Here is a 17,222-nt window from a genome sequence, read left to right on the forward strand (position 1 = left end):
CACTGGTATCAGTTTGGTTGATCAGTAACAGTCAACCAAATATTATAGAGTCCAAGCACAATTAAAAGCTCTGTACCTCAGGGTACTGCTTTTCTTCTCGTATCAGATATAGATAAAAATACTGTACTGGTACAAGTCACAGCTTCGTATTGTCTCCTACAGATCACAAAAATATCAGCATGAAAATTATCTCTGCTGAAGACATTGATAAATTACAAGCAGATATCAATAAAGTTTTTAACTGAGCAGCAAAAAATAACATGATGTTTAACCTTGATAAATTCCAGGTACTCGGGTACAGTACAGTAAAAATGATGACCTTTAACAAAATACACTACCACTCAATACTCACTTCCCTCTTCAGAGCGGGAGAGATTGCTGAAATAGAGGGAGTACAGAGAACATATACGGCATACATAGATACGATAAAGCACCTATATTATTGGAATCGTCTCAAAGCTTTTCAAATGTACTCCCTAGATTTTAGGAGATGAGTGAGCTATTATATAATATACACATGGAAATTACTGGAAAGCCAGGTTCCAAATCTACACACCAGAACAACATACTGGTGTGAACGATATGGAAGAAAATGCAGACTAGAACCAGTGAAAAGCAGGGGTGCCATACACACAATCAGAGAACACTGTATAAACATCAGATCCATGGTTGTTCAACATCTTCCCAGCAAGTATAAGAAATATTGCCGGAACAAACGTGGACAGCTTAAAGAGAAGACTACAAGATAGTTTTCTTCAAGAAGTGCTGGACCAACAGAGCTGTGGTGGATATATGGGCCTGCGAGCTGCTCCAAGCAACAGCCTGTTGCACAAAGCTCTCACAAGTCAAGCCTGGCCTCAGGCCGGGCTACTTTAACTTTTTGTTCAGAGTAGCTGAATCTAAAACAACATACAAAAGAATATTATCCAGAGGTTTAATAATTATCAAGGCGAATGTACATATACTAAGGCCACTAATATGCTAAGCATTTTGGGCATAACTTAAAATATTAGTTATGTTGTTTAGAGGTTTGACGAGGTATACACTTAAATTAAACAAGAAGTAAGTCAACATATATATTGCTCAAACAATTTTGAAAATTATATACAGTACAGCTTTTAAGGAGAGCATAACATAAAAAAGGATGGGAGAAAATGAACATGTATTAAGGGGCAATACATACTTGAAATTAAATGAGATATGGTAACATTGATGGATTGCTATAAGATATGAAAATAATTGACAATTGTACAATAGACATTTTAAAACAGCCATTGTCTTAATAATATATACAGTACAGTACTTACTAATTTTAAAATTGTAGATAAAATTTAGAAAAATAGAATGTACACTATATGAGCACTAAAAGGGGTTTTCTTAAATTTACTGTTGTTAATAAATTAAACAAAATTTGATTCAACTAATTTTATAATCAAAGTAAATTAAAAATTTATGAGTGAATTACCAAGCACATCAAAATTACATAATGTACAGTAATAATTCGTAACTAACATTTTTCAAACAAGAAATAGGATGGTGTAGTTTAGTCTGGTTTATTGCACATTTTCAATAGTTAATCAATGCAGCATTTTTGAAGTATGACACAAGGGAGAGTGTTTCATTCATTGTGTCACATATATTATACCATGATTTCTTTTGAACAACAGCTAATTCCTCACATATCTGACGCACCTCTTTATTTTTCATTACAAAATCTGCATGAAGCTTGAGGAATAATCCTAGATAACCTTGAACAGCTTCAAAGTAATACTGCTTATCTAATGCAAACTTTATCATTTCTAAAAATTTGACCAAAACTTCCTCAGATCCACCAACATCAGGATCCAAGCCCCTAATTTCAACTTCAATTCCAGAGGGGCCCATTTCCATCAACATTTTCAATGCATCTTCCAAATTTCCAGCTTTTAACTTTTTTCCAAAAACAGTTAATACTTCAAAGGTAAACACAGACTTCACTTTAGATTTATCTTCATTTGTTTCTTGTCCTGTAGAAGCAAACTTAAATTCTAAACCAGGAACAGTAGGCAAAAAGAAAGGAGCTGATTTTGGTATCTTGGGAGGCTCCAATGGCTTGTTCCTTCTTTTGATAACATCTAAATTTAGTAAGTTTAACCATCTTGATGTTGGTAGCAAAGCTAGTGTAACCAACTCTTCAGAAATTTGTTGAGGAGACTTGTATTCGTCTTCATCATCGTGAACATCACCATCTTCAACTTCTAACTCAGATGTCTCTTCTCCCTCTTTTGGTACCAATTGCCTTACATCTGCAGCTGTTGAAGGTAAGGCAATGTGTGTTGCTTGGAAACTCTTAGGTAGAGGGCGAAGAGAAAGATGATGATAACATGCCTGATTAGACCACAGATAGACACCAAGTTGATCTGCATGAGTGGTAGCTAAAAAATCACCAACAGGAGACATAGTTAATGAAGTAGTTGGAATTGGTACCAAAAAGCAGTCCACACAAGTCCCTGAAGGTATATCCCAAGTTCTAATTGTATTGTCAAGAGATGAGCTGATAAGCCATTTAGAATCGGAGGTAAAAGTAATGTCTGTCACATGATTATGATGCCCATATAATTTTCTTACAAGACTCTTTGTATCTATATCTATAACATGAATACTCCAATCTTCAAGAACAATGCCTACAAGTCCAGAGTCTCTGTGGAGACACATTTTCGATATACTTTCTTCCATTTTCAATATCTTGATGCCTCGGCAGTCTTTCATTCTCCACCATCTCAACTCACCCTCCTGCCCACCTGACACTACATACTGATTTAGTCCATGTGTTACAACATCCCTTACACCACCATCATGAGCAACTGGAGTACCAAATGTCCCTCGAAGAATTCCAGACTGAATATTATATTTGTCCATATGACCCGAGTCATATCCTATTATAACAAAATTTCCACACACTGTTAAATCTACACATGTTGCAATAGCCCTATGTAAATTTTTATCCTTAAAGCGTTCATGTATTAATTTATGCTTCCCCATTTTTTGTGATCCTATTGACCAAGTTGTCACTACAGTTTTACCTCTATGAATTGCAGCAACATTATCCCATGCCTTCTCCTGCGCAGTCTCCGATGTTAAACAAGTAATTGCTGGCATTTTCTTAGTGTCCAAAGACTTCTTCTTCTTCTTTGAAGCACTTCTGTTATATGAAGCTTGTCCTAAACTCTTGTTCAAAATGTCAGTCACTGTGGAGAAGACCCTCATTACAGAATCTTCACCAGCTGTAAGGATTGAATTTCCCAAGCTTCCATGGAATCTTGCTATCAGCGGAGGAGCTGAATGCCCATCTCGAATCTTCAATAACCTGGCTCCTCCATCTGGAAGATCAAATATCCACATCTTGAGAGAGTTGTCGGATGACGATGTAACCATCAAAGGCTCACTCGATAGACACGTAATCCCAGACACTGGACCAGAATGTGCATCCCGTAACTGTGACACCAGACGTCTCTCTTTTAAATCCCACAATGCAACATGTCCAAGTTCACTGCCCGTCACCATCACTGGAAATCCATCTGTACGGAAGCTTATTCCTGTCACTTTACCCCAGTCCTGCTTGAAGTCTACCACAGTTTCATCGAACTTCAAGTTATGAAGAATAATTCTTCCATTTGCTAGGCCCACTGCCATCACGTCCTGTGCTGGTGCTTGTTCTAAAACAACTACACTGGAGTCCCAGCCATTAAAAGTGTAAACTAACTTACAAGTTTTGAGGTTCCACAGCTGCATTTTTCCTTGCTTACTACCTACTAAGATCTTATTGAGGTAAGTTGCAGGATGTGCCATGGCCGAGATCTCGAAGCATTTTAATTGGAACTCCATCTCCATGTACAGTGATTCAGCTTTGATGTCCCAAACACGAAGATTATTCAGTTTATCCACAGTGATCAAGTGTGGCCCAAATGGGAGCATAAGATGAACACCTGCTTCGTGCCCGACATACTTATGTTTTAACTCGGTCCCACGTCGCCAAGCATATATTGTGTTGCCGCTTGACGTGAAGACATGATAGGCATCAGCAGCCAAGGCGTCGATAGCTGCTCCATGTGGATTACTAACACTTAACAGGCCGAGCTTCCCTGCACCGTAGGTGTGGAAGGAGTTCCCTACGACAGTTACAATGAGATTTTCTTTTCTTCTTTGAATGTAACGTACCACATGTGCTATGTCAGTGCTCACCAGGCCAAGAGCACGGTAAGGAGTAAATATTTTACTCCCTTCACCCATTTTAGTGAGAGTTTAGAGAGACGCACTCGCCCCTACACACGTGTTGGGTGATTTGTTTACAAAGCAGACCAATACAGGTATAGTCTCTTTCTAATTTGATTTCAATATTTGTTCTGAAATTTTGATTAATATGGTAGATGCTTTGAATATATTTTTCCTTTATCAATGCAATTTTTATTTTTAAAATGCAAATTAAAGATATATGAGTGATATTTATGGTTTTATCTAGAAGTTCTTAATGTCGCCTACACAGTTGGTACATAACATGTTCATAACACAGTTAAAAATGTATCTAAATGTTCATCATAAGTGCATATAGTGCTATTATATAGTTTTTCCTAGTAAAAATGTATTAGAATTCCTTTCTTTATTATATATATACACACAGGTATATATATTCCTCGTCTATACTGCCTCATATAATTACTATACAGTCATGTGTGGTTAGCATACTATACGTTTTACTCTGCTGGGAAGATAAGAGACATAGTATAGATTTAGAATAAACGAGTGGAATAAGTCTGGAAGTAATTAAGATGTAAAATTAAGATAAATAAGATTCTTGCCCGAAACGCCATGCGTATTAGTGACTTTAGATATAGTAAATACTAGCTCTACCTATAAACCCAACAATATATGTGTAATTCCTCATCTATATATGTGGTTTTCCTGAATAAATAATTCAAGTTCAAGTATGTTTATTGAGACAAGAAAGAAATACATCTCAAAGGGATAGAGTAGCTTAGGCTATTTCTAGCTCTACTTTAAGTCCATCAAGGGGCGCACAAATTCAGTAAGTACAAATAGACAATTAACATTACAAGAATCCCATTTAACATTGCAAATAACTAATATAATTTCGAGTATAGAGGTATGTGGGTAGGAAATGTAGAAGTTTATCTCTCAGAATGTTTGGGAATTTATTGTTTGTGATGTGTGTCTATGTATGTATTAACACGATGTACTGAACAGGGTGAGAATAGCTTGAGCTACCTCATATTTTACCTCAATAAACTTATTTTAATTGCAATTTCAAGGTGTGAAGGGTGGAGCCGGGAGCCCTCTGGTGGCGGATCAGTCAAGCTCCGGGAGACATTACTAGCAGCAGGGGCTCGGCCGCCCATCTCTCTCATCTCCCTCACCATGGAGCCTTACGAAGTCTTAGTTAACCAGCCCGTCGTCATAGATAACGTGAGTGGGTGAGGGAGAGTGAGGTAGGAGGGGTGGTAATGGCGTGGGTGTGTCAGGGGAGAGGGAGAGAGGTGGGCGGCCGGGCGCGTCTGTCAAATGATGTTTGGCTGATGAGTCATGGCTGGTTATTTACGCTGGTGGGTTAGGTGTGTTGTGCCTCTTGGGCCTCTTGTGGTGCCTCTTGTGCCTCTTGGTCCTCCTGTGGTGCCTCTTGGGACTCCTGTGGTGCCGCTTGGTGCTCTTGTGGTGCCTCTTGGTCCTCCTTAGGGGGGTCACTACAGGCACGGGGTGAGGGCTGTGTGGTGGTAAAGATTGTCTTTCGTTGGTTCATATTCGTATCTTGTTATTCACTTCAACCCCAAACTTCCTCTCCTGATTAGTTGATTTATTGTCGATTTTATGGTTGATGATGCTGGGAGCTTGTGGCCCCGGGTTCGATCCCAGGCGCCGGCGAGAAACAATGGGCAGAGTTTCTTTCACCCTATGCCCCTGTTACCTAGCAGTAAAATAGGTACCTGGGTGTTAGTCAGCTGTCACGGGTTGCTTCCTGGTGGAGGCCTGGTCAAGGACTGGACCGCGGGGACGCTAAGCCCGGAAATCATCTCAAGATAACCTCAAGATATATGTTAGCTGAGCTAGTCATCGTATCTTTGAACTGTTGGCAATCATTTGTTTTTAGTCGATTAATATAGTGATTTCTTGACATAAAGGTCAATATGCTTAGATATTGTCACCAATGATTTCAGCAGGAACTTTGGGGTAGTTAGTCTTGACAAGCCCTGGGATGATGTTGGTCCTCTGTACACATACATCTTGGGCTACCATATGTTACGTTTTTCTCAAAGGTGTCTCCTTTAGTCCTTAACTCTATCTACCTGGTCTTGGTTTTGAAATACTCTGTATAAGAATGTTCAGGTTTTTTGCTGCTTATTCTTTTTCAGATGCATCTTGATATGTTTACAGTACAGTATATAGAATAGTGTAGCAGGAATATAAGTGGTTTTTGATGACCAAACCACCTTACCTTGAGGTTACCTTGAGGTGCTTCCGGGGCTTAGCGTCCCCGCGGCCCGGTCGACGACCAGGCCTCCTGGTTGCCGGACTGATCAACCAGGCTGTTGGACGCGGCTGCTCGCAGCCTGACGTATGAGTCACAGCCTGGTTGATCAGGTATCCTTTGGAGGTCCACACGTCAGATGACAAAGTCGTTTCTCCATCTTCTGATGTGTGGTTGTCGTCGTCATCTTCAGCCGCATTATAGTGACTCATATAATTGGAATATGAAGTAGCTATAAGGTGCCCATAACTCAAGAAGCACATCAATAAACTGAAAAAGGTGTGAAGACATACTACTAAATGGCTTCTAGAACTGAAAAAAATACAATGAAAGACTGCAGGTGTTAAATATTCCAAACTAGAAGATAGAAAGAAAACAAGCAGTATGATCATTCCGTACAGGAACTGACAAAATTGGCATAGGATTTCTTGAAATCTGCAGCCTCAAGCACAATAGTAGCTTTAGTAGGAAGATGAGGCCCATCATTAGCGCATCATCCAGTGTCTGGACGTGCAGGGTAGTCATACTAAAAGGCATTGAACTTTTATCAACAGCAAATGAGTGATTACCATGTATATATTTATAGGCAAATTCTGTTATATGCAGTTGCAAAATTATAAAAATATTTTAGTATATATGTACATAGTATAAATAATAATCCAGGCCATTACAGCTAAACCACGAGAGATATTTTTTATTTGGATTTTTGTGCTTCCTGGATGCTAATTAACAATATCAAATGTGTTTTTTGTTTTTTTCCAAAACCATTTTTTGGTGGGCATCACAGGAGTTTGTGGGCACATATGACATGTGCTCAGTGCAGGGGTTAAAGATGATATTGTAAGTACAGCATCATTTTTATTGCCTTTTGATGAACATTAACATGCAGTAAATGTATTGAAAGAGCTGTTTTGTTTCAGGGCTCAGGTGTAATTAAAGCAGGTTTTGCAGGTGACCAAACTCCAAAATGTCACTTCCCAAATTAGTACGTACTTTTGCATTTTGTCATATCAAAAAAATATTTTACTAATTTTAAATTTAGTGCAAAACTATATTTTTTGTAATTTTCTTATATAAGTGAGTGAGTGGTTAAAATTATTTGAAAAATAATTCAAGTTTTGTGTAATATTGTTCCTCCACATAATCAAAATTGTATTGTGATTAAGAATTTGTTTTTATTTAGCATGACTGTAGTGTCTCACTTTCTGCAACAGTGTGTCTTGGTTTGACTTGTTCTCTCAGTTCCACTATAAACTTGAAACAGGTTTACCATTAGTGGTAGCTCCTCTACCCTTTCTTGTTTCTGCTACATGTAAAGTTACCTCTAGAAGTGCTTGTCTTCTGAGTTTATCAATTTTACTTCTTCACTCTCGTGGGGGCTCTTCATTTAGCCAGCCTATTTACCTATAATTACAATATAAAATAATCAGCATTATTATCCTATTCATCATTTCTAGGTTAAGGAGGAATCAACTCTGAGAAAAAGTGTCAAGTTATAATGAAGTGAGGAGGCATTATAATACTGTATTTTGGATTTTCCTTAGAAGATTTAGCTAGATTATTTAAGAACAGAATAGCTTATTTTTGAGTATAATGTACAATGTAATGCAATAATGTACTTGTGAGCACATTGTACAGTAACTGCCATAATTTTACCATAGCCAAGACTTACCAAATTTGCTGTTGAGAGATATAAGTGTGTTGCCCAAGTTGCTCTAGCGTGTAATTTAGTGAAGTGATTGATTTGATTTGTTTAATGTGAGGAGGGTTTGATTTACAACGGAATGAACACAATGTTAAAGTTGGGCGACACAACACAATTACACTTTACTTATTGTAAGTAAAGTGTAATTATTTCCATAATGTTTGTGTTTTAGAATTAGTGTTGCATCCTGTTGAGTTGATACTGCAACTTGTTTTGTCCAAATATACAACATCGGTTAGTTGGATAACATGTGACGAAATTTCTTTTCTTGTTGATGCTATTACAAAAACTATATATTTCTGTAAATTATCATTCTGAGTGAAAGGAATATGATATTGCTGCTGTAAGTTTACCTATAATCATGTACCACTCTTCTTCAATATTTTGAGCCTGGAATACAAAAACAGTGCTGTTCTGATCTTGTAAGTGCATAAATATTTGAATAGCATATTATTTATCATAATATTGTACTGTACTGTACAGTATATTCTTAATATGTATTTTTTAAGGGAGCCTTCAGTAAGTAGTTCTCCAAACTTAATTCAGGTAACACCAAACCTGAACCCAACACTACATAGGGGTATACATTTTCCCTGACACCACTCTGCTTTTCAGTATTGGCAGACCAAAACATGTGCGTGTAATGGCCGGAGCATTGGAGGGAGACCTTTTTGTTGGCCCAAAGGCAGAGGAGCACCGTGGCCTCTTATCTATTAGGTAAGACTGGCCAGATTCTGTTATAAACTGTTTAAACTTGTACTTTTATTGGGTTTATTAATTTTAACCTATCAAGTAACTAAACTGAATTGTACAGTACTGTAGTTACATTTAATATTTAATATGGCCTGTATTTACAATACCTCATATTCTTTAGATTTACAGTACTATACTTTTATTGGGGGGTATGAATTAATTTTTGTTGACTTGTAATATAGTACATTAATTTACTTAAGCACATATAAAAATATTTTTTGTCAGTTTCTTAGTTTAGCTATTTGATGTACCGTTTGTTTTATTCATAAAAATGTTTATACCACGCATGAGAATCACTGAAGACGTTGCAGTACTGTTCACTGTGATAAACAAATTTATTAATTTTGTCGTACAGTATTTATAGGAAATGTCTCATTTTTCCTTCATTAGATATCCAATGGAGCATGGAATTGTAACAGACTGGAATGATATGGAGAGGATCTGGCAGTATATATATAGTAAAGACCAACTTCAAACATTTGCTGAAGAGGTTAGTGTATACGTGATTATAAATTAGATGCAGTAAAATTTGTTTTTAGTTAATGTATTTCTCAAAACATTTAATATAGTAAAAAGAGACTTATGAGGCATGGACAGTATATTATTTCTGGAGGGAGGCCAACCCCCCCCCCCCCCCCTGGTGGCTCCCTGAAGGTGTCTTGCTGAGATTGCTTCTTGCAATAATGTCTCATCAGATGCAGGAGCTCTGCTTGGCCTACTGGGGACTAGAGGGCAAATTTGGCCCACTCACAGTCGGTGCCACACGGCACCTCGGATGCATTTCCGATGGTTCCTTTTATATAAAAGGGGTGACGCCGAGGAAAATAAGACTTGCGTCCCTACCAAAAAAACACAGAGGTTAAGTGACAGTTTTCCACCACACTAGGAAAGCATCCAGAAAATCAGCAAATTTTTACAGACACCATAAAGTTTAACGAAGGCCAGAGCCTCTAAAATGCCAAGCAACTCTACAAACGATTCACACAGAATAGAAGAAACATTCATAATTAGCGTAAAAACAATATTACCGAATGCTATCTTCCCCCCATCTTTCTTCTCAGATCTGGAGCTCTTGAAAAGTACACCAATGAACTGATTAACCTGGTTGGGAGGTGAGTCAGGAAACCACCAGGGCTCATCCAGAAACAGGCATTTCATTACATTCAATGCTGGGTTTGTAGAGGGAGCCCCCCCACGGTCACTCCCTGAAGCTAACTAACCACAGAGAATAAAAATGGGACTTGCCACAGAGGAGAGGTGGCTTGCACTAGGACAAGGAAGAAAATCGAAACCAGGAGACCCCACCCAAGGTGGTATATGACCGACTTTAACCAAAGATATTAACCAAATACTGTACTGGGCTGCCAGTATCACTGCCAGCCCAGTGATTTGATGATACTGCAGATGACCTTGTAATATGAGTCCTAGGAAACAGGGTTAGCCAACATGGCATCCACCGAGGCAGAACTGGTGATCTGCAGGTAATGGCAAAGAGCCGCAACCAGACACAACAAGTGATGCACCCCCAGTCAGACCAACCAGTCATCAATCACTAGTAGACCCCTCCAAAAGCTGGTCGACTTATACTTTGCCAGAAAAGAAGGTTGAAGGCTGCAAACAAACCATGTGCCAGGGCCAAGGAAACTAAACCCTTGTCTCTGGAAAAAGAGCCTGAAAGTTCCCACCATTTGTTTTGGAGGGGGAGGGGGGTGGAGCCTCAGATTGTAGGGTTGGGGAGCTTCATACTTTTCTCAAGAGGTGTGGTTTTTGTTCACTAGGCCCTGGTGGGGTGTTACATTCGTCTGTTTGTATATTAGTACAGGTATGTATTTTTTTGCAATACTGTACGTTTATGCATAAATATGTATGAATTGCCAGGGATCCTGTACATCTTGTACATAACTATCTTGTACTGTACTTAGTTATCATATTGTAATATCAGGCACTATAAACACCAGTACATTTGCATCAAATTTGCACTGAATATTGTTCATTGGAGAATTCTTTCAAGGCAATTCATACATATTTATGCATATATGTACAGTATTGCCAAAAAGATACATACTAATATACAAACACACACAAGTCAAATAATAAATGCTTCCTTTGCACAGAGCCAAAAGGAAAGAAAATTATACAGTGGATTTAAATATATGTACACTCTTTTGTGTAACCTCGTTTGGGCAGATTGTAATGAACCAGAACTATTAAGAGGGGCGGAAAGAACTCTCCAAATGAACAATGTTCAGTGCAAATCTGATTCATATATTGGTGTTTATAGTGCCTGATATTACAATATAACTATGTACAAGTACTAAATAACTATGTACAAGACAAGTGTTATGCACAAGATGTACTATAGGGTTTGTGTGTCAAAATGAATAAAAAATAATCACTACTTTTGTTGTGTAATTAAACATATTCCTTCAGAAGTTCAAAATTCTATTCAATTTGTGTCCTTCCTAACTTTAATTGTTAATTCTTTTTTTCAGCATCCTGTTTTACTTACAGAAGCCCCCCTTAACCCTCGAAAAAATAGAGAAAAAGCAGCTGAAATATTTTTTGAAACTTTCAACGTTCCTGCTCTCTTCGTTTCCGTGCAGGCGGTCTTAAGTTTGTAAGTATATTTCTGTATATTTTTATATGATGCCATTATTTACTATACATGTATTAGATAAAATGGAAATAATGTACAGTACAATCCATCATTCTGTAAATTTATCTTCAGATATGCTACAGGACGAACAACGGGTGTTGTTTTAGACTCCGGTGACGGTGTAACGCACGCTGTTCCTATTTACGAAGGCTTTGCCATGCCTCATTCAATCATGAGGGTAGATATTGCTGGTCGAGATGTCACTCGGTGAGAACTGTTTATAATCATATCTTTATAATCATGTTTATAATCAAACCTTTATATCCGCCTAGGGTAGATCACCTGACCACCAAGAATAAGTGGAGGAACATATATATTTTGATTATATCAAAATGTATGTAATCAATATATTTTCATGTAATTGCTGCACTTATTCAGGATTTCACTTTTATTTTAATGACATTTTTACTTGACCATTGTTATGGTATAATTGTTACAGCTAGAATAAAGACAAGGTTTTCAAGTTTGTCAAAACTACAGTACTTTTATATGTACTATTCAATCATAATGTTAATATATATATATATTGCATTAATGAAACAATAAGTAGAAAGTAGACCTTATATTAAGACAGTAATTTCATACAAGAACTGTTATTTCCAAATCAAATTTGCTCTCAGCTTGAGTTTTCTCTACATCTTTCTCAATTCATTTGTGCTCTGTTTAACTATATATATATTGTAATTTAATTTTGGACTTTAAATTGTCAAAGGTTATAAAATAGAACATAGCACAGGCCTACGAAAGTTGATTGATTTGTTATTAACCCGATCCATTCCACCAGGAGATCCATTGTAAACAATCTCAGCTTTTTTCAGCTACTATTATGGTCTCTGTTGTTTTGCTATTTTTGGACACAATTATTCTTTGTTACATTATACGCTCAAATTAACAACATTCAATGTAATTTTATCTGGAAAATAAAGCTTTGAACTCGGTATAGGCCTTGCAAAATATTGAGGAATTCTTTTAAGAATAAGACGTTTATAAAGCTCAAGATATTGATATTTTTTAAAAGTGGCATGTTTGAAAATGATATTTAATGTAGGATGATACAGTATTAATAAAGTTATACAATAGACAGTCAAGATAAAACTAAAACTGAACATATATATATATATATATTTGTCTTAGTAATAAAACAAAACCAATAAATTTTGTTTTCAATACATTTGTTCTTGGAATAAATTGTTTAATTAAATATACTGGTTAATTAATTTAAGGTTCAGGAGTAAAACGTATTCATGTCTTAATAATCTGTTATATTTCCAGTTACCTAAAGCTACTATTAAGAAAAGAGGGACTAAGTTTGTATACAACAGCAGAATTTGAAGTTGTAAAAACAATGAAGGAACGTGTTTGCTATTTGGCTACCAATCCTCAGCGGGAAGAGACTGTTGACACAGAGCGACTCTCGTATCAGTTACCGGATGGGTCAACAGTTGAGGTGAGATCATTAGGCATCGAATGTTCACTCTAGTGCATTATTGGACAATAGGAGAAACAAGCCATGAATTATGTGAAAAGTCAAAGTCATCCATTGTGTCCTATCACTTTCCTTTCTTAGCATCGACATGTTAGTTGACATACAGTACCTATCCTGTCTTAACTACCACACTAAGCACCTCTATACCTTGCCTTATTGTGCATATTATTTCTTTCTTCTGCCCAACTAAATTATGCTTAAGCTTCTCTTAACTTTTTGTTGGTAACAGAAAGTCAAGTCTAGTTATTACCTATATAAATAAGACTGCATGTAGACTGCATATGGTTATCTACATCAGTATGTCAAGTTCAAAGTATAAAATGAACAAGAAAATAACCTTGAAAGACAGGGCTTATCATCTCCAAGTTGTAATAACAGGCAGCAGATATTATGAATCCTCCTCACGCCACACCAACTAAATCTTAGGTATTGTAAAACCTTCATTGTTTGTGGCGTTTATTTTTCAGGTTGGCCAGGCACGTTTCCGTGCTCCAGAAGTTTTATTCCAACCACATCTTATTGGAGACGAGAGCGATGGTATCCACGAAGTTCTTCTTTATGCTATACATAAATCAGATATGGATCTACGCAAGCTTTTGTTCCAAAATGTTGTCATTTCTGGAGGATCAACATTATTCAAAGGATTTGGTGATCGATTGCTCTCGGAAGTAAAGAAGCTTGCACCTAAGGATATAAAGATCAGGGTATGAATTTTATAGTTGTTAGTAATTTTGCTTAATGGTAATATAGTAACTCATGTGTAAAGGTAATGGAAAATATATGATTAGGTGTAAATTTGCAGGATAAATATATTTTATGCTATGCCTTGAAAAATACAGAAACAAAGTCTGGATTGTAGATTGAGTTCTAGTTAGTGTGACAAATGCACGTGTGACTGTTTAATTGCCATGTAAAATTCTTTATATATAATGGCTGACTGTTTACTACCATGTCGATCTTCACAAGATTTCCCTGATGTAGCCAAACCTAAGAAAGTAAATTTCAGTCAAGGTGAGGAAAATGGCCAGTGCCATTTTCTTCTTGGTTCTGTCCCTCTTCTAACCTTTATAACCTATTTTCACTCCAAAATTGTGCTCGAGGCACTTTCCTTAGTAACTTAAAGCATTGCTTGTGCCGTCTATGATGTTATTAGTTGGGATAAATGACTTGATGCGAGCAAGGACTGTGTTTGGATGGCAATGGTAACAACAGTCAGCCACCACAATCACTATAAATACAGCTAACATATCCTCTTTAATGATAACTTGCACATCTATACAAACACAACCACTATATTCACTATAAACACAACCTCTGTATTCACTACAAACAGCTACAATAACAACCACCTCCACACCATGCTCATTATATTCACTTTGCTCATTATAAAAGTTTGTACTCATTACACTCTATTTAATGCAGTTTCCTGTAATTATTGCACTTTGTGTACTTACTGCATAAATTTGTTAATACAGCATTTTGAGATCTGCCAACTTGGGAATATTTTCTCATTGCTCTCAAGATATAGAAATACTGTATAATGCAGCATATCTACTGTACTGTAGTTTTAATAAAAAAAATCCAATTTTACATACTCATAATTCTTTTGTCATATGTTAATATCAAATTGTGTTTTGATTAAAGATCTTCTTAAAGATAAAGTTAGATTTCTGTAGTGTGTGAGAAGGCCTATTCTAATTTCATCTGTTAATAGTTAGATTTTGGTAGGTTATAGATTACAAAGATAATTTTTCATTTTCTTAGTTTAAACTCCTATAAGGATAAAACTATCACATGTACTCACTAAAAGAATAAGAAATCATAAATACGGTAAATTATATATTTTCAGATTTCCGCACCTGCAGAGCGACTCTATTCTACATGGATTGGTGGTTCAATTCTTGCTTCTTTAGACACTTTCAAGCGTATGTGGGTCAGCAAACGTGAATACGATGAAGATGGTGTTCGAGCAGTTCATCGGAAGACTTTCTAATTGTACATTAAGTGTAGAATATGGCTAGTTAAGGCAGAGACTATTATTCATGTTCGTTCCATTTAAATTGAATTTGTTTTTATTCTCAGATTATCATTAAAAAAGGTATTTATTTTAATACTTTACAATTAAAACAAAATTAAGACTAACTTAAAATCCATTGGTGTTTGAGAGTATAAAATGGATAACGTGAGTTTTACGTTACTGTATGGTGGTTGTAAAGATTGATACCGTGCAGATACCGGTAATGGCAGCAGGTTAGGTCACTGTGAGGCATTTGTATATGTATATTTTTGCCATGTGTGCGTGGATTATAAACAGAGAAAATCAACCGAACCGTGTAAGGCAAGATTTATAATAAATTGTAAAGCATATCACAAGACATGTATTGAATTTAATATTGCATTCTGTTGTATATTTTCAAAATATAGGATTTGTTATCTCGAGCATTGTCATATTGCACTAGAATGGTTTTAGGTAGGCTATGTGAACTGTAATTTTGTGCAGCTTATTTGTACTTTAGACAGTGGTACTCTGGTGACTGAAAGACGTAAAGTTGACGGCACAGTGACAGCCTGTCGTGGATCTGAATTGCCTTGATGCATGTGACGGAGGATGGCTATATTCCACTTCAGTTTTAACTGACAGCATTGCTTTGAGTTAAAATTGTTTCAAGGTGTATTTTAAGTGTAGTAGATTTAACAGTAAGCTTTAAATTTAAAAGTTACACGATTTGTACTTAATATACAGGTAGTTCATTGTTTTTATGCATATGCATACACTTTGCTATTTAAAGTGAAGATTAAGGTTGAATGCAAATGACAACATCTACTATTAAAAACTGATCATGGCTTCATCTGCCAAATGTGGTTGTGAGTCAAATATTAGCCTACCTGTGTAACTTTCCTAACTTCAACAACTATGGATGGATAATTCAATATTATCCCTGTAATTTCATTACCATTAGAAAGCATTCCTTTGATACTGTACCTCTAAAACTAATCTTCCATATGGGGAACTTTAGTTAGTATAGTATGCAGTATGAATAACACCTTAAGGATAATATTTCTTAACAGATCTTATTAATTTTCTATTGCTTCTGTGCCTTGATAATGAAAGAAATCTATTGCTTTTGTGAAACCAAAGTTAGTTTAATTGTAGCACAGATGAATGTTGTATTTTGCATGAGCCTACTTATGGTGAATGCAATATCTTGAATGGTATTGGTAGCACCTTATTTTGTTACTGCTTCATTTCTTGTGCAGGTCTCGGTGTAACCGAGAAGTACAGTAGTTCCTTTATGAACTTCAGTCATCATTAAGTATCTTGGCCATAATTTGAGTCTTTCTGTCAACTTAAACAATCCTAGAGTTAGTGTACAGCCATTCAAACTGCTTTTGTCCATGCATTTGATGAATAATGAGCTTTAACTAGATATTTTACTCGGTTTATTTATTGAATTTTTATTATTAAAGTCCTATTTTTTAGCATTCGTATAAGACTTCTAGCTATGTACACAATCATTACAAGTTACAAATTTAGGATGAGAATGTTGTATATTTTGTAAGAATTTGCATTGAGCAAGGGCTGTTCAGGGTCTGTATTTTACAGGAAGCACAATGTTATTTACACCTTTATCAATCCACAGATTTACCGTACTTGATTTTTATTTTTTTTTGGTAAGCTTCGTACTGCTGAAACTCTGGTGAAATGGACATTTCCAATATTTACATTGATTATTTTGTATTTATAATGAAGTCGATAATCACTTCTGTCTTTTCTTTAATCTTTCAAGCTCTTATATACATTGCGGAGTCTCTACAAAATATATGCTATTTATAACAATGTCATGGCTCATAGGTGCATTCAGCTTGATGGAATATTATATACAGTATTTTTGCTTTTTAAGCGAGTGTGTTAACTGGTGCTATATCACAGTTAGGTTCAAATTTTGTCAATGAGACCATAGGGCAAAAAGTCCTTGTTTATTTAAAATATTAGCATAGGAAGGAGCAGAACTGAAATTGTTGATATAAGAAGATTGCTCCACACTTCTATATTAGATTCTGTCAATTACGGAAAATAAATGTAGTACTGCATGGTATAAGAGAA

General features: G+C 36.2%; 2 protein-coding genes across 2 annotated transcripts; one reads left to right on the forward strand and one right to left on the reverse strand.

The window, feature by feature from the left end:
* Positions 1-1,063: 1,063 nt before the first annotated feature.
* On the reverse strand, positions 1,064-4,343 carry LOC123773714 (WD repeat-containing protein 36). Its single transcript, XM_045767579.2, has one exon. It carries the CDS (start codon positions 4,267-4,269, stop codon positions 1,567-1,569), a length of 2,703 nt encoding a protein of 900 aa, XP_045623535.2. The 5' UTR covers positions 4,270-4,343; the 3' UTR covers positions 1,064-1,566.
* A 963-nt stretch (positions 4,344-5,306) lies between these two features.
* Positions 5,307-16,879, forward strand: Arp1 (Actin-related protein 1). Its single transcript, XM_045767582.1, has 9 exons — positions 5,307-5,460; positions 7,438-7,502; positions 8,838-8,939; positions 9,366-9,465; positions 11,468-11,592; positions 11,704-11,838; positions 12,904-13,078; positions 13,585-13,821; positions 14,967-16,879. Exons 1-9 carry the CDS (start codon positions 5,413-5,415, stop codon positions 15,108-15,110), a joined length of 1,131 nt encoding a protein of 376 aa, XP_045623538.1. The 5' UTR covers positions 5,307-5,412; the 3' UTR covers positions 15,111-16,879.
* The last annotated feature ends 343 nt before the right edge of the window (positions 16,880-17,222 follow it).

Source organism: Procambarus clarkii, chromosome 72, assembly GCF_040958095.1.
Source record: "Procambarus clarkii isolate CNS0578487 chromosome 72, FALCON_Pclarkii_2.0, whole genome shotgun sequence".
NCBI classification, from domain to species: Eukaryota; Metazoa; Arthropoda; class Malacostraca; order Decapoda; family Cambaridae; genus Procambarus; species Procambarus clarkii.

Coding starts and splice junctions, on each gene's coding strand:
- LOC123773714 (XM_045767579.2), bottom strand. CDS start 4,269: ATGGGTGAAGGGAGTAAAATATTTACTCCTTACCGTGCTCTTGGCCTG.
- Arp1 (XM_045767582.1), top strand. CDS start 5,413: ATGGAGCCTTACGAAGTCTTAGTTAACCAGCCCGTCGTCATAGATAAC. Junction 13,079..13,584: donor CGGATGGGTCAACAGTTGAG/GTGAGATCATTA, acceptor TTTATTTTTCAG/GTTGGCCAGGCACGTTTCCG. Junction 13,822..14,966: donor CTAAGGATATAAAGATCAGG/GTATGAATTTTA, acceptor ATATATTTTCAG/ATTTCCGCACCTGCAGAGCG.